The following is a 20,912-nucleotide window of genomic DNA, read 5'->3' as shown; positions in this document are numbered from 1 at the left end:
TGTTCCCTTCTCTACTTCTGTGCCGGCCCCAAGCCCGATGCTTTGAGAGGGTTGCGTCAGGAAGGGCATCCGGTGTAAAACATTGCCAAGTTTACCATGCGACTCGTTGCTGTGGCGACCCCTGATGGGAAAAGCCAAAAGAGAAACAACAACATTCTAATATTATAATTATATTAACTACTTCAACTCAAGCAAAAGAAAAACTTAGATGTAACAGTAAAAACAAAATAAATGGTTTAAAAACCATCATGGGAGGTCGGGGAGAGAGCAGGACAGGGGTCGTCCACCTCTGCCTTTTTTATATACTGCATCCTATCTTATTTTTTCACTTATGAGTAAATAAATGCATGCGGCTCTTGAGCTGCATGTGGCTTTCTGCCTTTTATCATATTTTCTATATACAGTACTTTCACAACCATAAGGTGAACATAAAAGTCTTACATTTTCTCCAAAATGTATGGAGCAGCCCTAATGTGTTGTTGTGTGACTTCTGTAAAGAGGACGAGGAGAGAACAGCATGAGGACGGTACGGAGAGAGGGGAGGACGTGAAAGGAGACACGCTGCCTTTTTAAAACATACACCAGCATGCACTTTTCACCGGTATGTTTAATGTTACATACAGAAAAAAACACTCATAACTGAAACTGCGCCGTTTAATCCAGAGCTGTTGTATTGTAAGGAGAGGAGTGTGTAATGGGAAATAATATGGCTTTCATTGCGTGTTTGTGTGTGTATGTCTGGCAGGTCAGTGCGTGGTGTGGCTCCTTGACTATCACAGTTAGAAATTTCGGCTTTGTGTCAAACTTGTTCGCCACCCCTGTTTGTGTTAGACGCTTTAATAAAAAAGAAAAACGCCGGATGTAACGTTAAACGTTAACCAAAGACCCAAGACCAAGGTAAGAAAGTCCAGCGGGTTTTTCTGTGCTATAAGTTTTTCTCATGTGAAAAATCACTGCATTTTTTACCGTTTCAATCCACGTTACAGCCGCTGTTTCTTTTCTATTAAAGCCCAAAAAAGAAAGCCCCCCCCCCGCTGCCCCGCTGCCTCGCTGCCTCGCTGGACTTGACATGCAAATTTTAGCCTATCAGATCAACCAGAAACACATTAGGGCCGCTCCATACATTTTGGAGAAAATGTGGCCTTTTCTTGTGGCCAGTCTAAGGCACACCTGTGCAATAATCATGCTGTCTAATCAGCATCTTGATATGGCACACCTGTGAGGTGGGATGGATTGTCTTGGCAAAGGAGAAGTGCTCACAGATTTAGACAGATTTGTGAACAATATTTCAGAGAACTGGTTATTTTGTGTCTGTGGAAAATGTTTCACATCTTTGAGTTCATACCATAAAAAATGGGAGCAATAACAAAAGCGTTGCGTTTATATTTTTGGTCAGTGTATGATAAAAGGCAGAGAGCCGCATGCAGCTCAAGAGCCGCCTGTTAGCCCCCCCCTGCTCTGAAAAATGAAAGTCTCGCCCAGATTGCAAGCCTGCAGTTGTAATGCGCGGGGTCGCTCGGTTAGAATTGCGCCTGCGCGGTTGTAAGGTTCACTCACTCAGTTCCTGAATACGCCCGCTCAGATGTCTTTATGCCCTTTAACTTTATGGCAAAGATGAAACGCCATACAAATGTAACATCTGTACAGAGGATGTCATGGAAAAAAGGCTGCATAAACACCAGAGATTAAACCACAGAACAAATGCAGAGAATACACAGAGGAAGTGTTTACTCTCCATCAGATCAGGTGATTCAGCTCACATTCATGCTGTGGAGCAGCTGCTTTTCCCTGGTTTTTAGTTTATGGGCCATTCTGAGTGAACAATTTCTTACTGTCTGTTTTTTATTTTATTTGTATTTTTTCATTTTATTTATTTGTTACAGTTTTTTTTACTTGCAAAAGAAGTTAAACAACAATTCACCAACAAAAGCTGAGGAAAAGCAGAATGACTCAGGATGACGTTTCCGATTCATGAACAAGAACGAAAATAGATCAAATTGATTCATACAGTTTAACTCTTGTGTTATCCTAGGTACTTTAACATTGGGAGTAGGGTCATTTAGACCCACTAGACAGTGTGTTAAACATTTTTTTTCAATGATTTGTGATCCTCACTGGTGTCCATGGATTACATGAAAACTTTCCACCTTTATCCACCTTTGTCATAGTAGGGAGAACAAGGGTCAAAGAAAACAACAGTGATGAGAAAATAATGGACCTAAATTATTCTTAAAACATTTTTAAAAAATGTTTAAACTCGTGAAAAATAGGTGGCAATTTCTAGAAGGAGAATACATCTGTCTTTGCCACTTCAAGACTTTTATAAATCTTTCTTATTTTTTCCTTATTTTTGGAAATTCTATAGTTTTTCAAAAGCAGATAAACAATTAAGATTCAGAAAATAAAGCTAAAACGTGGTAAAAGTCCCACTCAGATCATCTTTTGATCTTTGGATGTTTTAACTAGGTGTGACGGTGTGGCACCGTCAGATGACGAGGGGGACACACACCGTGTTTTATTGTGTATTCATGTATTTTATGTTTTACAATTACTACCTGTGGTCCCACATGGACAATAATTAAGAGCCACGCCCAATGGGTGGGGCTGGCTCTTCAAAAAGGAGCATCACAGGTGGTGAAACGAGGAGTGACGGAGGTGACGCGTGCTGGTGCGGCCCTAGGTGAAAAACCATTGTTCTTGAAATAAAGTAAGAACCTCCTCACCTTGGCTCCTCTGCATCCTTTCTCGGCGGGACCCCGCCACACTATGATTTTAGAAAAATCTAAAAACATGTAATTTTTTACAACATAGTTTCTGTTGTGGGTGGAACTGTAGAGTAAGCCTGCCCCCGTTTCCTATCATCCATCTGTTAACACGCACTCCCCGCTAGCTTACAGCCCCTCACACCCCCAACGCAACATGAGTGGGGCAATGAAAATGGCGAGCAACATTGGAGCTGTCCAGCCGTACAGTTCAGATCCAGTTTCCATATCAGACGAGGAAAACAGAGACGCACATGGATCTATTTGTCTGCAAGTGGATGCATCAGAATGGAGCAGAGCAGGGAGCTTGTGGCCCGCCGATTCCAGCTATTGCTTCGTATCTGCCAGCTTTTCCCAGCAGCAATTCTGATTCACAACAATTTGAATACAAAAAATAGTCAGAAATGCAATTTTAAGCTTAATTTTCTTTATAAATGTCCTCCATTATGAGAAAAATGCTAAAAGTACAAATTTAAACCACAATTTTCATTAGATTGGGTCAACAGCAGAAGAACCATTAACAGAAGAAAAAAAAAGTCTGGGAATGTGTCTCAGATTCCTCAAATAGGAACAAACGAAAGTCATCAGAGCAGAAAAACGAGAAGTATGAATCCAGTTCTTGTGTGTGTAATGTGGCTCAAAAAAACAAATCTTTTTCTCAGGTTAAAAATAGTTTCTGTCTCATCGCCCAGCTCTCGGTCACAAGCTGGCTTTTTTAGTTTGGAGGCAAACCACCAACACACAACAGGAGGCATTGTGACCGGGACCTCTGCCGCGTCCAAAACGCATTACCGCATTACCTCGGACAACCAGAAGCTTCTTTTTTGGTCTCACATCTGCTCGGTCTGGGCTTGTAACAAGTCACTAGCTTCAACCAGTGTCTGTCCCTCCTGAAGAGCCTCTCAGGTGCAGAGAGAGTTAAGCTCCATATTTGCTGAGTCAGCACAGCCGTAATAAAAGAGCTTTGTGCTTCATGGAAAAATAACAAGTCTATGATGAACAGCTTGTTCTGACCTCACTGCTTTCACTGAGAGTCAGCTGCCTTTTACATAATAACATAATAAGACAGCAATTCATCCCAAAAGAAACCATAGCAACTCTGCAGAGAAGTTTTTCCTCTCCTCTTAAGAAATACCACCAAACAGCAGGAATGAGACTGAAGCAGAACACAAATGTGAGGAAAGTTTGGTTTTATTTGAGCTGTTGATTTGGTTTTAATTCCTGATTTACTTTATTTTTGTGATTTTATGCCTATTATGTCTGCATTTTTGGACTCAAATCAACAAATGTCTGTATGAAAATGACCTTCACCTTTAGCAGATGTCACTTTTTTCCTGCAAAAAGTATATCAGATTTATTAGAAACATTTAATTTTTACTGTAAAGCTTTTTTGACACCTGTTAAGATTAACACCAAACATTTTTCCGTGGATAAGACAAGTGTTTAAAAGTGCTTCACTCACGCTCTGCTTTAAAAATTCACATTGTTGCATTGTATGTACATGCAAAATCTAAAATGTCAACAAATCTTCTGCATCAGACTGGAAATGATGGTGTCATGTTTAGCACTTTGAGCTACTTTAAAGCGGGTCAAAAGCAGCTTCTGATGTCAGAGTAACTTTAGTTTACCCACACGTTTTCACGCAAGAGCGGGTGGAGACTCCAAAAGTGTCATTCAAGACAAAGAACTGTTACGTAAAAATATGTGACACCAGTCGAAGTACAAAAGTAATCATTAAAATAAATAAAGTATGGAATTTTAATGAATCAGAAAGAAGTAGAAAAAATTCTCGTATCTTAAAAAAATAGAACAAATTTAATTTGTGGGTTTTATTAGAATGATTAGAATATCTAGGATTTATAAAATATATTTTAACTGCAAGGATATAATTGGATGAATGGAGTGTGGTCGACTGTTGGTTCTTCATTTCAGAAAAGTTTGTAGCGGTATAACTAATCCTTGAAATACATTTTCCCCCCTATATAAATGACTGAAAAATATGGTTACATCTCAAATAAGATGTTTTGAAATGGCTGATGTCCCAAACTTTCCTTTTTGGGGGGAGTTACTCTGAAAAGATGATCAGACCACTCAGATTCATCAATTTAATCTATTTTCAAAGCGTTCCCCGTGGCTTTAGTCAAAATCCAAAAACATGTGTCTTATAGTCTCTGCAGAGCGGCAGGAGTTCATTAGAAATTCACCTTAAAAGTTGTGGGCGGGACCGTAAGTGAAAAAGTTATGGAAAAAATACTCAGAAATTGAATTTTGGGCTTACTTTTCTTTGAATATGTCCTTCATCATGAGAAAAGTGCTACAAGAACATGTTAAAAACACGTTTTTTTATTTTAATAAGCTTGAAATTGTAATTTTTGTTTTGATTTGTGAGTCATCTTTGTATATATTTTCAGACAAAAATCATATAAAATATACTTTCCTTTCTTGTTTTGTCAGCAATCTTCAACGTTTTATGTACTTCCCTGAAAATTGAGATCATTAAAAGCTGAGTGGCCTCGTGCGCAAACGGACGCAGGTGTTTGCGCCTTCCTCACAGAGGGAGGAGGAAGAGGAGGAGGAGGATGCCATGACAAGGAAGGTTCAAGTTCCGTTAGGACAGCCCTCCTCCTCCCCAGAGCATTGTCACACAGAGAAGCGCGGAGGCGCAGACGCGAAGAGGCGCGGATGTTTGGCGCGCAGCGGCGAACATGCAGTCCGTCAGCAGGTCGTGGCTGCTGCTCTCCGGCTTCGTGCTCTTCTACGTCATCTACCTGCTGTTTGGGGCGCTGGTGTTCTCCAGCATCGAGCGGCCGGTGGAGGAGCGGCTGCGGCACGACATGCAGGTCCTGACGGAGGAGTTCCTGAACCGCAGCTGCGTCAACGCCGCGTCCCTCGAGCTCTTTCTGCTCAAAGTGCTGAGGGCCAACAAGTACGGCGTGTCCGTCATTGGGAACTTCTCTGGGGCCACAAACTGGGACCTGCCATCCTCCATGTTCTTTGCCAACACCCTGGTCACCACAGTAGGTGAGTCCGGGCGAGGGCAGGTGAGCTGCGGCGTTTAATTTTACGCACCGCGCAAACGTCTTTAGTCTCCTAAAGTCGTTTGCGCTTTTTTGGAGACTAAGAAGTGTCAGTGTCACTGTCAGTGTTTTACAGAACATGGCACTAAAATAAACGCGGCTTTTTGGTTTTCTGCCACGTGTTCAAACTTTTGCAAACAAGTGTCAGCTGTGAGCGCTTCAGTTTGGCTGCGCGCGCAGTTCAGACGTTTACCTTGAAAATCCACCGAATTCTGTGTTTAACTGGTTAAAGCGAATCAAAATCAATGCAAAGTGGTGACATTTGAGTCAAAGTAGATCAGTTTCCTGAACACCTGCAGTCTGGAAGCCGAACTGGGTTACCGGGTGACACCTGGGTTTTAACGCAGAACAGACTGTCAGTGACGTGAGGGACTCCTGCCTGCACACCTGAGCATTAACATCCAACTACAGATATGTGAGGGAAAATTCACATAAGATCTAAGAATGATGAGGAAAAGGAACCCTGTAAGAATGGGTTAGTTGTTAATTCATCAAAAAGAATGAAGCCAACAGTGGAGTTTAAAAATGTTCATGTGGAACCTCGTGTGGCTGACAGTTAAAAACATTTTCATAGTGGTTTGAGATCTTTGTCACGACAGAATCACTTCTTCTTTAAGCTCTTCCCCCTCCGGGTTTGCACTGTAAATTTTGATTTAATAGTTCGCTCCTGTGGCCTGTTTTTCTTCTTTTTCCTCAAATCTCCTGCAGTTTTCCTTAGACGACTCTGATCCTGCATGCAAAGCCATGATTGGCCCGTGTGTCCAAACCATGTGTGCCTACAAGGAATTAACAAAAACAGGCAGTCTGTGTTTACATATATACACAAAAAGTTAGTCCTATGAGCCAAAAAAACATTTAAAAATGAACTAAAGGCCAATGAACAACTGGCATAAGGATTTATCCTCATCAAAACAGGAGTGACGGATCTAGAAAATAAATCCAGCTGTGCGTGTCTGAAAAAGGAAGAAAAAAAAGGATGTATCCTTTAAAAAAAGAAGAGTTTTTGTCTGGAAAAACCTGACTCATTTCTTTTTTGACCACATCAGATTAAAAAAAGAAATTTGCACTTAAGTCCCAACTCTGGTCCTCTTTTGTTCTATTTCAATGGGTTGCTAGTCGTCTAATAATTATGATTATGCTGTCATTTTCTAGGTCATGGTTAAGTCACACCTACAAACCTTTTCCAACTGTTTTTTTTTTCCATCTGATTCACAACAATTTGAATAAAGAAATACTCAGGAATGCTACTTTAATCTTTATTTTCTTTATATATGCCGTCCATCAGAAAAATGCTACAAGGGGATGTTAAAAAACATCCAGTGGGTTAAAAACTTTTTTCTCAAAACATTTTCAAGGATATTTTGAAAAAAGTTGCTCCCAAACTTGTTTGTTTTTTAAAAAATGTCACAATATCTGATTAAATAGAAACTGACACCCTTTCTATTGTAGTGTAAAATGGCACCTGTGTTTGTGGTTCATCTCTGCTTTTGGGTAAATTGGTTTCATTTTTGCTCAGTTTAGTGGATTTCCTGTTAAAACTGTTGAACTGAAACAGAGTGACGGAAAGGAAAAAGCTTCTCAGTGATTTTATTGTTTTTATTTAAAAAAAAGAGTTCATTTGCATTATGTCATAATTGAGTTTTAGCTTGAAAAAGAGTTTGACACTAGACTATAAATATTAGTGAGACATAAATGTTTAAGTCGTAAAAGTTCAGCCTCTTTAGTTTTCTAAGAACTTCAAACTGGTGAAAGTTTCCTTTCAGGCTAATTGTATTTTATTTTTAACCAAAATTAGCAATTGAAGACCAGCTACTGTGTTAAATAAGACAAAAGGTGCTTCAGAGGAGCAAAAGTTTGTGCTGGGTCTTTAAAGTATTTGCACTGTTCTTCCATATGTCTTGATGCAAGCAGAGCTCTTCTGCGTTGATCTCTGGAGAACCGTCTTCAGAAACTTCATTTGCTGTTTGGATGACAGTAACCCTCGGTGTGAAGACTGCCCCCACTTCTGGGTGCAGAAACGGCTCTCCTCCGTGCTTTTTCACAACCTGCTGCTCTGTTGCTCCTTTCTGATGACGCTGGAACACCAGCAGACAGAAAATGCAAATTCATGCAGCAGCAGAACAGAGACGCTCTTTGTGTTTGTGCTCTTTGTTCTGCTGCTGTTTCCCCGCATGAAACTTCCTCAAAGCGTTCGGTACATTTAATATTTGATCTTTGATGGAACGGACAAAACGAGAGGAAGTTCTTAGCTGGAAGTTTAACTAAAGAGGAACAAAAAAAGTATTTGCCCCCATTGTTTTTGTGAACCATATTTTTTTTAAGCGTGGTTCTAGAGGATAATTTCATTTATTAGCAGAAACAGTTTTCAAACTGACGTGTCGTTGTGGAAAGGTAACCGTCCTCTAAGCTCATAGTTGAACCTACAGCAAAAATAGTTAGTGAAACTTCTCAGCGAGTGTCTCAAGTCTGCGGAGGAATTTGGTCTTAGTTTCCTTTCTAGACTGAAGTTCAATCATTGGGGGGGCTTTTAAGTTGAAGATTGTGAAACAACATCTTAACCAGCCAATTGTTTAAGTGAGAACACCTCAGTCTGTTTGATCTACTCGGAAGTGGACCAGCGGCTGCGTTGGGATCACAGTCCTAGACTCAAGATGGTTTCTACACTTGGTAGAGCTCAAGATTTGTGGTTTCATGAAATGAGAAAGCAGCCCCAGACCATCACACTACCTCCACCATGCATGCTCTGTTTGTTTTTTCTCTGAAAAGCTGTTGGTTTGACTCCAGATGTTTGGGGACGCACATCTTTCAAAAAGTTCCTCTTCTTCCCATCAGAACATTGGTAATCCAGATGTTTTGAGTCTTTGTCTTCTTGTTTCTCAGCTTCGTCTTTCTACTAGAATTCTTCTTTCGTTTTTGTACTAAAATCTCTTTCTGACGAATTCCTAGAGAACCCAAGAAACAATCATCTGGACTTTTAAATGAATTCAACCATTTGTTTGTTCATTTGGGATTGCAGCAATTAAGCCATTTTTAAATTTAAGAAATATGAATAAATGGATATTTTCATGAGTTCTCCAGGGTTAAAAATGAGGCCTGTGCTTCTTTCCATGTTCTTTGAATTCCTGTTTGAGTCTTTGTTGGAGTCACTTTGGTTTAAGTCCCTCTTCTCCAATCTCCCACATTTCCTTCGTGCGTAGATAGATGGTTCTTACCAAGGCTCTCATGAGGTGAACGCCCATGCGGTTCGTGTGGCACTAAACCATTTGGATGTGTAGCTACTGACCCCAAAAGGCTGAGCTTATCACTTTATCACTAAATCCTTAAATGGTCAAGTGAAAAAACTACAATAAAACCCCAAATGTCTTTCTTGAATTAACATATCTGATCCCAAATTTAATAAACCTTAAGAACCATCTGTGGGGAAAAATGTAATGACTTTTTTCCTTTTCCTTGTACTGCAGTCCTATAAATGAAGGGGTTAGAATGAGTATAGACTTAACTGCAGATACATTGATGTGTCAGGCTGAAATTTTAATTCCCACCTCTGTTTGGATACACTCAATATTGGGTTAAAGGACACGCTGCACAGGTTTAAACAAAGCGAGCTGAGCTCCGTGATCCACCTGTCCGTCATTTAGTGGATCAACGAGTCTCTTTACGACAAACGGTTCAAATGTTCTGCAGATTCTCGGTCATCCTCGTCAGTTCGAACTAATGAGAGGTACTTAAAAAAAAAAAAACGAAATGCAAATGAAAGAAATGATGTTAAACTGGGCAAACTCCAACCTGTTGTGTCTTTTATTCCAGCAGCCCTTCATTCTCACAGACGCCTCTGGTGGTTTCTGGGGTTAAAATAAATCAAGCACATGAACTCAGTCTGCTGCTGCAGGTCATTATAGTGAAGTGAAAGATGCTTGGAGGTTCACACCACTGAGGTAAAAATGGAGTCTTCGTTCTAATTTGCCGCCATGGTTAAAGCTGCGAGCAGTCGGTGACCTGGGTCGGGTTCCTGAGGCCCAAAAGGCACCTGAAGCCCCCCTCTGAATCCACATGTTGGTGCAAAGTTTACAGGTTATACTTAAACACGGCTTCATTTCTATTGTAGACTAATAAAGAAGTGAAACCCCATTTAGTCTCAAAATAGCTGGTTCTGTGAATGTTGCTGTAATTCGCTGCTCCTCTGTTTCATCTCCAGGTTATGGTCATACGTCTCCACTGTCTGACGCTGGCAAAGCGTTCTCCATCTTCTACGCCTTGTTGGGAGTTCCCTTCACCATGCTGGTGCTGACCGCCTGTGTGCAGAGGCTCATGTACCCTCTGGTCATTGCCCCAGTCAGCGCTCTGCAGAAATCGGGCTTGAACCCTCGCCCGGCGACTACAATACACTTTGTGCTGCTGCTGGTTCTGGTGCTTCTGGCGTTCTTTCTGGCGCCGGCGGCCGTGTTCAGCACGTTGGAGGCTTCCTGGACGTTCTTGGATGGCATCTACTTCTGTTTCATCTCTCTGTGCACCATCGGACTGGGGGATTTTGTGCCGGCGACACAGCCTGGAGTAAAGCACAGGGGGTTGTACCAAATCTCTGTGATGGGTGAGTCCACGTTCCATGTCTTTTTTTTTTTAGTGAATATCAAGTGTGTCAGATGTTATAAAGGCATTTTCTTGCTTGCTTTAGTTTTGAGCAAAACTTTAATTGACCTTTCAGCTTAGTCTACAATATTGTCTAAACCAGAACGATATAAATGCGGGTAAATACGCGTGAAACCTGATTTAAACAGTTCTGAACTGTCTGCGATGTCGCTCAGACTTTGTCAGTTCATCCTCATAATCATGCATTCATCTCCTAAACCTGTTTTTTGTCCCTTTTTGGGGTCACAGGGCTGCCAGAGCCAATCCAAGCTAATTAATCAGCGAAGGGAGGGTACACCCTGGACAGGGTGTCATCATAATCAATGATGTAAAAAAAAAAAAAACTCTTTCTAATGGTTGTCTCATTTCCCACCCAAACGCCTAACTACTAAAAAACTATATAGCGCTACTATGTAGTGCCCTGAATTTTAAAAGCAATTAGAACAACATTCTCACTGCTTTTTTTTTTTTTTTTTTTTTTACTGCAGATGTGACATCAGCGATTTCAAAGTTAAAATCTAATTAAAATGAGCTTTTTGTGACAAGTATTTGAGTCCACTGTCTTTTGGAAGATAAAAACATTAATGGTTTATTAAAAAAATACATTGAAATACTTTTTTTTTTTTTTGGTAAATGTTCCGACACAACGCATTGTGTTCTAAATTCGCCAATCTAGTGACTATTGATGCATTGTTTTTCGCAGAGACTTCTGGGAAATTTCCAGGGTATCACTTTAGGAATTCGAGATTCGGACAGCAGTACAAAATGGCTCAGGATTCTTTCATTGGTTTAACCCCCACCATTCGAACCCTGTAATGCTGTCTAGCAGGTTATTTGGAATACCTTGGTCTGGATTTGAACTCAAAACCTTAAAGTCTCTGGATGGACACTCCACCACAAGGCCACAGGTTGACCTTTTTTCTGCGGTTTCATTACATATAATAATGAAATCATAGGTTGGTGATTCAGGCTGTACAGCACTTTCAGCTCCATCTTTGCTAATCATAAAGGCAAGTGGCGGCTGTGGTGTTAGCATGTGGTTGCTAACATGTCAACACGACGCTCGTAATTATTCTATAATTTCTATAATATTTCTATAATGTTGCCGTCTAATTAATACTTATATAAGTTCACATACATATAAGGAAATATTTACCTGTTTGCCATGTGTATCATGTTTATACAATGACTGTAAATGAGAACTGGACTGAGTGACTCCTCCCCCCTGATGTTCCAGACAGGAAGTACCTGCTGGCTCCAAGAAGCCAAAATCCCATAGATTTCTACAGAGAAATGTACTATTGGTCAGAATAACCATTCTTGCTCTGATATCTTTTTTTTTCTTTTCTAAAACATGTTTAATGATTTTTTTTTCTGTATTGCAACGCCCATTTTAAGGTTGAAAAATGGCAACTAAATTTGCTTCATTTCGTTAGAGACGTCTCTACCTGATCTGCAACGGCTACCCGATCGGTTAATGCGTGCGGAAATATTGTCACTTCCTCTTTGTGACCAACTTTTAATAAAGCACTTAGATTTACTCCCATCATTCGTATTCTATTTGTATATTATGTCTATGGCTGCAGGGCAGAAGTAAGGTATTTTCTATTGGTGACGTCACACTCGCTCAGTGCAGTTCTCTTGTACAGTCGATGTGTTTTATAGCAAAAAAATACAAACAAGAGCTTTAGCTTAACTTTCAGGGTAAGAAAACTTGAAAATGCTGAGAATGCCCTCTGCTTTTAGCGTTCCGTCATACAAGCTTGAAAGTTTTTAAGTGCAGAAATTATTTGCTATATATCTAAATTTAAAGGAACTTTTCTTTGTTTTTGTTTTTTTAACTGTCTGGAATCCTGCAGGACCGTTATTATAAGACTAAAAATCCGCACTAGAACAAGTAATTTTAATATTAAAAGGGACAAAATTTGAAATTAGCCTGAGACACTTCAAACCTTTTCACTTTTAAATTATAAAAATATCTCTCCATGAAATACTGGAGTTGGATTTTTATGTGCTTCATGTTCAAACATTTATGTAAAATGAAAAGCAACCTTTTCAGACTAAACGGCATCTAAAAAGTTGCGTCACACTGAGGTTTGTGTAGGTTTTGCATCGGCTATTTGAAAAAGTGTTGCCTAGTCGTTCCAGGAAACGATGACGCTGCGATCAGTTTCATGTTTACCAAAGTAAAGTCTCAGCAAACAGACGGTAAAAAGCGGCTCACAGCTGGACTTACTGGAGTCCTTGTGTCACCAAAGCCGGACTTCACAGGAAAGCAAATGAGATTAACTTGATATTTACATTTACATGTATTTGGCTGCACTGAGGAATTTCTACCAGGAACTGGTCCTGAAACGGCCTGCAGGAGGGAAAACCCGACGCGACAGTGTGCAGCTGCTTGGTGCAGTGGAGTGTGTCACACACTCTTCACAGCAGTCTGCAGTTTGAACTCCTTTTTTTTTTTTTTTTTGGTGGTGTTCTATTTAGAAATACCAATAAATGGAAAGCAGAGGTTGCTGGGGAAGTAGAATTTTTGGTGTTTTTCTTTTTTTTTTTTTTTTTTATTTAATCCACCACAGTTTTTGGGTTTCCATTGTGGTCCAGTTGTTCTGAATAATATGCCACAGCTTTGGAGAATCATAAAAAAATCACACCATAGACCAGTTGTGGGCAAACAGCCCAGGGGCCTTTTGAGCTGGCCCGCTAAACTGAAATGAATTGTATTGATAACCCATATTGGTATGTGTGCCCCCCTCCCCCCGGTCTGTAAATCTGGTGTCTTTCAAAAGACGGTACACTAAAAATAATTTCACCTTTTGTTTTAGGTGCAGAAAGTTATTCTGCATTTTTGTGGTGTTGGAAGATTTGTTGTTTTTCTGTCACTGCTGTCATTTCCCAGTCTTACAGGCAGCGTTTCTCCAAGTTTGCAATTTTCCCTGAGAGACACAAACACGTTGGTGCAATTGGCACTACAATAAGAAAACCAAAAAAAACCTCACGTTCTGTTTTAATGGGTCTACACTGTGCAAAATCAAATCTTTGAGCTTTTAAGTGTTTTAAAATGTTCATTCCTCACTAAAAACACCCCAAAACGGTATTTTGATCCATTCATGCATTTCTGAGTCTTCCTCCAAAAACCTGCTCTCTGAGCCCCAGCCCCTCCCAATCCACGAAAACGAGCGGGTTTTCACATTGTGACATCACAAATTGAGGAATTTCTCCTTCCAGGAAGAGTCTGCGCCATCAGCCCCGCCCCTAGGCTAACACAAACGCACACTTTCTCCGTAGAGGTAGAATCGGCTAAACGTCGTCTTTGTAAAAGTTGGGATGTTGTTTGTTTTCATGTGAGAAACGCCGACACACTGCCAAGGTTGATGTCATGAAATGGGCGGCACCCACAAGGAGGGAAAGGCGGAGCCTGAGATCGAGTCGCCTTACTTCCATTCTGTAGTGCGCCAGACGTAATATATTATCATGTATTTGGATAGTTTACTTTGAAAGGCTTAAGAAAAGCCTGATGTAGACACTTTAAATGATTCATTTTCAAAGTTTCTGTCCAAATTCCATGTTAATTCTTTTCCTTATGGGATGATTTACCAAAACGCTCCACACATCTGCTCCTAATCCGGCCTTTCTGTTAAGTTTCAGAACTCTGTGGTCCACGAGTGGAAGGGTTTGCCCTCCCCTGTACTTGCCCCACTGAACTGTGGTTCATCTCACCTCTGCAGGATTGTCTGCCTCATGGATGAGCACGAGGAAGGATGATCACTGTAGTTTAGGGTCAAACCTACCAACTTTTAGCCATTCTTGAATGCGGGTTTAGCATATGGTGTTCACACTGAACAAGCAAGGAGGGGCTTCTTTTTTCTTCTTTTTACATGCACATGTTCACCACCTAACCATACAAGAGACTTGATGCGAAATGTCGACGCGTGCAAATCTTGGAAATCCGGCTTTTTACAGCTCGATATTTATGAAAGACTTGGTGTCAGATTTATCCAGAATTAATTTCTCCTTAATGATCAATTTACAAATAGTTGGCACTTCCGTGAATTGAAAGGGTCGCCCTCCACATGTCACTACCAAATCAGTCCCTGATTGGTCAAAGTTCGACCTGGTTTCATGTGCGTTCAATGGCTGCGCGTTTTTGTATGTACAGCCAGAAACATGCGAGGCGAGACTTTTGAACGCGGAATTCTGAAACTCGCCTTTTTTGCACATTGATATTGTTTTTTTAATTTGAAGCAGTCACTTGAACATGTTGCTGAGTGCGTTGTGAACGTAACATGAGAATGCTGCCGAAGGAAACCATTTTCACCTCCTTTTGGTAGATGCTTTGAAATCTAAAATGAAGTGTTGTTGCACTTCACTGAGGAGCCACTAGATGGCGTTTACCACAATTTTACTACCAGCTTTTTCCTGCCCCTCCCATGCTCCCATTTACCTGGATCAAGTGTTATTTTAGAATTTCAGCATATTTAGGAAGGTTTAAAATGTCAGGAAAAACAGTTTTACACCTATTATTAAATAGTTGAATATCACAAATGTGATCATCGGTGGCCCTGCAGACCTGTTTCTGCTCTGCTTCAAAAGTTTCTCCTCCTGCATAAAGTTGTTTAAAGGAAATGATGGAAGTGTGACATTCGGCTTGGGTGTGACTTTGTGTGTCATGAAGCTGCAGCCTGCAGGAGGTCGGCCAGAGAATGTGGCAAAGTCCAGACCGGCCAGTGAAAGCTGGAGGACGTCAGTGGTGCACGGGTAGTTGTAAAGTAAGGATGTTTATCTGCGGTTCAGTTCTGAGGAACGGAATCTGACCTTCACATTCTGTAGACCAGGTTTTTTTTTCCCTCTCATCTCTGATGTGAGAAAGTTGCACCTCGCTGCTTCTCGTTTTCTCAGCAGTTGCTCAGAGGTCAGTCTCTCATAAATGAGAACTGATCTTTGACTTCATCTGGCAGCTCTCTAGAAATGGAAGTTCACTCCTGCCCCCCCACCAAACAGACGTTTAAGGTTTTCAAAACTGCAGCCGCTTCGTTTCATATTTAACATGCAGAGACTTGAGATTCCGTGTGCCAAGAAGAGGATAAACAAGGGCCGATCACATGACCCGTCACATGCGGGACCGGCTGATTGTTTGCAGAGAGTAAACATGACTGATAACGATGAAACTAGATGAACACAAACCTGATACTGCAAATTCCTGCAGATCTGAACCCGTCGCTGCACAGAACAGTGAAGACACTAAATTATAGATGGATTTCAGTCCAGCAGTGGAGTCTAGAATTGATTTTACTGGATGTTCTTGACTTTGGCCTGTAGATCTGTTTTTGTTTTTACCTTAACATACATTTGTGTTGTAAAATTCTATATTATCCAAGAGTTATGTTAGTGTGCATGCTGGGGGTGAGAATGGGGGTAACTCTGATATAAATCCCTAACAGACATCCTTTTTTTTTTTTTTATATTATTTTTTTGTAAGCAGCCATCAGGTTGGCAACAGTAGTTTTCAACGGCAAACAAAAAGTGGCTTGATTTTAAAAGTAGAAATGCATAAATCAAAACATGAAGTTATATTGGTAGTTTAAAAAAATGACTTGAAAATCTTTACTTTTTTGTATTTTATTTTTTAACTTTCAAAATGCATTGTTAAAGTGGGCGGGGCCTCTTGGTGGTTTTAGTTTTGAATTTTTAGTCCCATTTGGTTTGAATTTTTAGTGTTACTTGCAGTATACATATATATTTATATAAAATGTATTTTTTTGGTTTGAAGTTGAATATTCCAATGTTTAATTTGTCTCTGAATGCACCATTGGGACTTTCTATAAATTTACACCATAAATTTACTTTACAGGCAATAAACTAATCATTTCTGAAAACTGAATCCTGTTGAGTTTTTCTATAGAATGGAACAGGAAGTGCTTCCCTCTGCAGCCGTCCTCCAGTGGTCTTTTGAAGAACTGCAACAGCTGGTTTGCATCATATTGGGAGCACAAATGCAAACTGTGTGACAGCAGTTTTCTATTTTAAATCAGCAGTTTTTAAACTGGCAGTTCCTGAAAAGGACTACTGGGGGGGGGGGGGGGTTTGTTTGTTTGTTTGTTTCAGAAGTTTGCTTAGAGTTGAATGATGTAGTTTGTCCAAACTAGTTTGCTGTATTTTTAGTTTCGTACGACTGTAGGGTAAGGGTGATTATTATGATCACAGGTGTAAGCCTGTAATCTCTAAGCAGTGAACTCGGAAGTAAAGGAAATCTCTCCTTTTTTCTTTGGGATTTTTAAAAATCTTCTTTCAAAAATGGGTTAAAGGCTCGATGAAATGCAGGCTGGCGCTTTGATCTCTTCTGTGCATCTCTGCACTCCTGCAGCACTTCATCAGAATGCACGTCATTGTGAAGGCATCATCAGGAGGATGTGGGCAGTAAACTCCGACTGCTGCTCTCACTTCTGGCGCAAATACTTGTTTCCTTCACCTTTCTTAAGGTTTAAGACTTTTTCAGACCTTGCATAAGCAAAATTAAGACCAATTTCTCTACCTACGGACGACCAAAAAACAAAATCCTTTCATTTCAGAACAATTACTTAAAACTACTTCACATTTCACACGCATGTGCGCTAATGCAGAGTTAGATTGGTCGAGTAAGGGTCAATGGCCTTAGAAGTATGCATTATCAGAAATCAAAGCACTTCGTGGAAGCAACCGTCCGTCTAGCTTCCACAAAGTAAGTTAATTTTTGTTAATAGATGCTTCTAAGGCCATGAAGTTAAAGTTAAAATACCAATAGAAGTCACACACCTAGGTGTGACATTTTTTCTGCGCATTTGACCCATCCCTTGGGGGGGGGGGGGGGGGGTGAGGTGCAGACACAGCTTCGCTCGGGAACCATTTTGGTGGATCGACTGTAAGAACGATGGACGGCTCAACCCCTCCCTTTCTCATGTTCCCAAGTGGGAAGGAGCATTGCTTCCTGATACAGGCGCCGCCGTGTTGAGACCAGTCGACAGTGATCGGTCGGCAATGGCCGTTGCCATAGATACGATGATTCAGAGCGACTCGGACTAATGAATGTCGACTGGTTTCTTCACGGCGGCGCCCGTATCGGGAAGCTACGGTGAGGCGTTTGGCCGAAGGTACAGCAGTTTCTATGGGTGACTCGATTCTTCCGTTGTTTTCAGTCTATGGTCCCGACTAGCTTCTCACCTGCTTGTTCTTTGCGCCTTCATAAGGCTGAAGTGGGTTCTTTCCCCTTTTTCCTTTTGGTCGTCTTTTTTTTTTTTTTTTTTTAAATCACTGGTTAGCATCCAGCGTGATGATGGTGCACAACACGCTTTACTTACTCAGTCGCGGTCAAAAAATTCAATAACCCTAACCCAACAGACCCTAACCCTAACCCTATTCAAATACTTTAACGTTTCAAAATGTTTAAATTCAAGGCTGTGAAGACTTAAGACCCTGAAAGTAGGAAATGTGCAGAAAAACTTGTTTTTTAGGAGCCAACCATCGATTTTGAATGTAAACGGTCGGGTCGGTGGGCACGGACGCGAAGGTGGCAGCGTTCACCTGGTGGAGGTTTCTGTCACAGGATGAAACGGGGCTTTTTTTTGTTTTCTTTAAGCTCGAGTTTGTAATCAAATCAGGCAGGAATGATCTTTTAGTGTGAAAGGAGCCTTGTTTCTGGGATTTCCCCGGTTCAGTTAAAAAAATCAAAAAGCTCCCTGAAGTGTCTTTTCACAGGGACCACCTGCTCATCGTGGGAACCAGAAGAATCGTGTTTCGGTTGAACAGGAAGCTAAAGTCGCGATGCTTAAAGCTGCTGTTTTTGAAGATAGGACCCCCCCCTCGCCTGGTCGTCCGACACGCTGTAGTAATGCAATAACCTCCAATGGGGCTGAAAAAAGCTCTGCAGTGTCTGAGGATAAACGGCCGCAGCGTGGCGGCTGACGGTTCGACTGAACCTGGCTCCATCTGGACGGTCGTGCACGTTTGTGGACGAGCACAGTTATGAGTTTGATCAAAGTCCTCTGAACTCAGCCGCTGGTTTTTCATGACTCTTCTATTTCAGGTGGATCCTGTTTGCCTTGCTGACCTTTAGGACAGTCCAGTTGTAAGTTTAGGGTGCAATAACTTTCACACGAAGGTCAGAATTTATTCTTTTCAATTTGAAAACAGCATTTGTGTCGACGTGATTTTTGTCTAACATTTAAATGAAATTGATATAGGAATCTTTAAGTCTCGAACATGCACACCAATAGAAAATAGGGCAAATATTTGACCACACCCCTAAATCTCATGAGGGGGGCGGGGCTACGATGTAAACCGGAGATTTGCATTGTCTAAATTCCCCTCTCTCTTCCAGAACCTCTAAAAGACTATTTACCGTTTACTATTTAATGAATTTAATGCAATTTGGACACAAAGTCACTACTTTTTCCCATTTATTTTTTGAAACTGTGTGATACAATAAGTATTCGGTCGCCTGACATTAATGACGACGTCACACTACGGTAGCCACGCTTGGACAAACTCTGTAGCGCTGGGATCTGCTCAGGCTCTACATATCTTCATTTCACGTTTCCTTTTGTAACCTAAAGTTCTTTTCCCTCATAGGTTGTGTCTGACATCATTCTTTGTGATGTTTATAGAGAGATTTTGCCACAACCAAGTTTTTAAAAAAATCTGTGGCTGAACCGTGTCTCTGCTCAGAGCAGCCGGACTCGTAGCTTCATGTTTGCAGGCAGGGATGGGTTCGGGCCGCAGTCTGTTCGGCTGCTCTACGTGAGCGAGTGTCTCCCGGGAGATTTTTATCTCCAAGCAGGGAAGCGGCTTTTGAACCTACCGTCGTGAGAAACCGTGCAAACAATCATGTGAATTTGTGTTTCCAGTCGTGTCCAGACAAAACGAAGGCTGATTACAGGTCATCCATGTTTTTCACAAAGAACCGTATTAACGTGTAAACAATCGTACCTAATTTTTTTTTTCTTCCGTACCCTGATTTGTCCAGACCAATCACGATCTTGCACATCCTCGGACCAACGTACAGCCAAATAAATAGTGTGACGTCATCGTTAGTCGCAGGCCACCGGACACTGCGACTGCGCTGAACAGTTTTGGTACCTACACCGGCAAATATGACGTCAGGCATTTTGTAAAGTGAAAACCTAATAAATATGAACATTTAACAAGAATTATTTATGAATCCACTGTGTTCTGATGATTAAAAACTCTGATAATTAATAAAAACAAATTTTGAATACATATTTTGCAAATCGCTCAGATGCAATGCATTGTGGTCCATTCACCAGACTAGTGAGTTTTGCTGCATTTTAGTTGCTGCACACTGGATCCTCTTCATCCAGGCTGTCGGTGGGATGAGGAACCGGGGGGGGGGGGGGGTGGAGTTCCACAACCCTGGACCATTCAGTCACTTTAACAGTACGCCCTGTGTTCTCTGCAGTCTACCTCTTCATGGGTCTGATGATGATGTACCTCCTGCTGAGCTTCTTCCACAAGATGGCCGACCTGCACGGTCTTACCACCTTGCTGCAGCTGCCCCGCTGCGACGACTCGGACCTGGAGGACGACCGGGAGCCCATCGTGGGGGGCGAACCCAAAGCCCCTCCGTTGAAAGACAAAGCAGCCAGCAAACCTCTGGACCCCTCGTCCCAGGCGTCGTACAACAGCATCTCCAAGGGCTGAGCTGTGGGGGGACGCTCTCCCACAGCACGTCCACATGCAGACAACTCCAGGATTGACGTTTTGGAAATGTCCCCAAAGGGGAAAGCTTTCATGAAAAGACGTTTGAGGATCAGGGTTTGAGTCTCCACCCTTTTTTTTGTTTTTGTATGTCTTTGCACATAAATGTCCTGATCTGTTTGTACCTGAGCAGAAACTCACCTCCACAAACCTTAACTGCAGCTTCAGGCCATTTATGTATCTTTTCAACCCCATTTTTGTCATTTAAGTTTAACTTCCGTTTTAAGGGGAATCAACTTTCATGTCGCTGCGCTATTAAGCCTCCAGTCAGGCTCTGAACAAAATGTATTCTTTTGTTTTTAACTAAAGCAGAATGTTTGTCTCTTATTGGGACAGCCGTAGAGAAGCCGCAGCAGTGAGGCTGCCCTGTGGCGTGGTGCTGCCCCCTGGTGTCCACGTGCTGTCATCACACTGGATGAGGTTTGTTCAAATGGAACCCGCTGCAACACCAGGAAAACGGTTGTTTCTGAAATATGAATGTTCACTAAATAATTCTATTGAATAAAGATTTTGACTGAAATAGTTCGACTCATATCAAAAGTGCTTTTATTGAAAAACTGGACTGGAGCTCATATGATCAGATCTGGATTAAAAGCCTTTAGGGCAAATTTTAACATAACTCCATTTTGAAGGGGAAAATAAAGCCTGGTAGAAATGTGTTGGTGATTTTAATTTGACATTTACAAAAATGATTCCT

The 20,912-nt window shown here is 41.3% G+C and overlaps 1 protein-coding gene across 1 annotated transcript; it reads left to right on the top strand.

Annotated features, from left to right (window-relative positions):
* Positions 1-5,336: 5,336 nt before the first annotated feature.
* kcnk6 (potassium two pore domain channel subfamily K member 6) lies at positions 5,337-20,740 on the top strand. The gene is made up of 3 exons (XM_004075251.4): positions 5,337-5,783; positions 10,035-10,427; positions 19,917-20,740. The coding sequence occupies exons 1-3, from the start codon at positions 5,468-5,470 to the stop codon at positions 20,156-20,158; spliced, it is 951 nt and encodes a 316-aa protein (XP_004075299.1). The 5' UTR covers positions 5,337-5,467; the 3' UTR covers positions 20,159-20,740.
* Positions 20,741-20,912: the final 172 nt, after the last annotated feature.

The sequence above is a fragment of the Oryzias latipes genome, chromosome 13 (assembly GCF_002234675.1).
Source record: "Oryzias latipes chromosome 13, ASM223467v1".
In the NCBI taxonomy this organism is placed as follows: domain Eukaryota; kingdom Metazoa; phylum Chordata; class Actinopteri; order Beloniformes; family Adrianichthyidae; genus Oryzias; species Oryzias latipes.
The sequence above is the reverse complement of the archived record's forward strand: the minus strand, read 5'-3'. Positions and strand labels throughout refer to the sequence as shown.

Bases quoted from the DNA above. Each gene is read 5' to 3' on its own strand.
- kcnk6 (XM_004075251.4), top strand. From the start codon at position 5,468: ATGCAGTCCGTCAGCAGGTCGTGGCTGCTGCTCTCCGGCTTCGTGCTC. The intron at 5,784-10,034 runs GTGAGTCCGGGC...TTTCATCTCCAG, and splicing joins CACCCTGGTCACCACAGTAG to GTTATGGTCATACGTCTCCA. The intron at 10,428-19,916 runs GTGAGTCCACGT...TGTTCTCTGCAG, and splicing joins GTACCAAATCTCTGTGATGG to TCTACCTCTTCATGGGTCTG.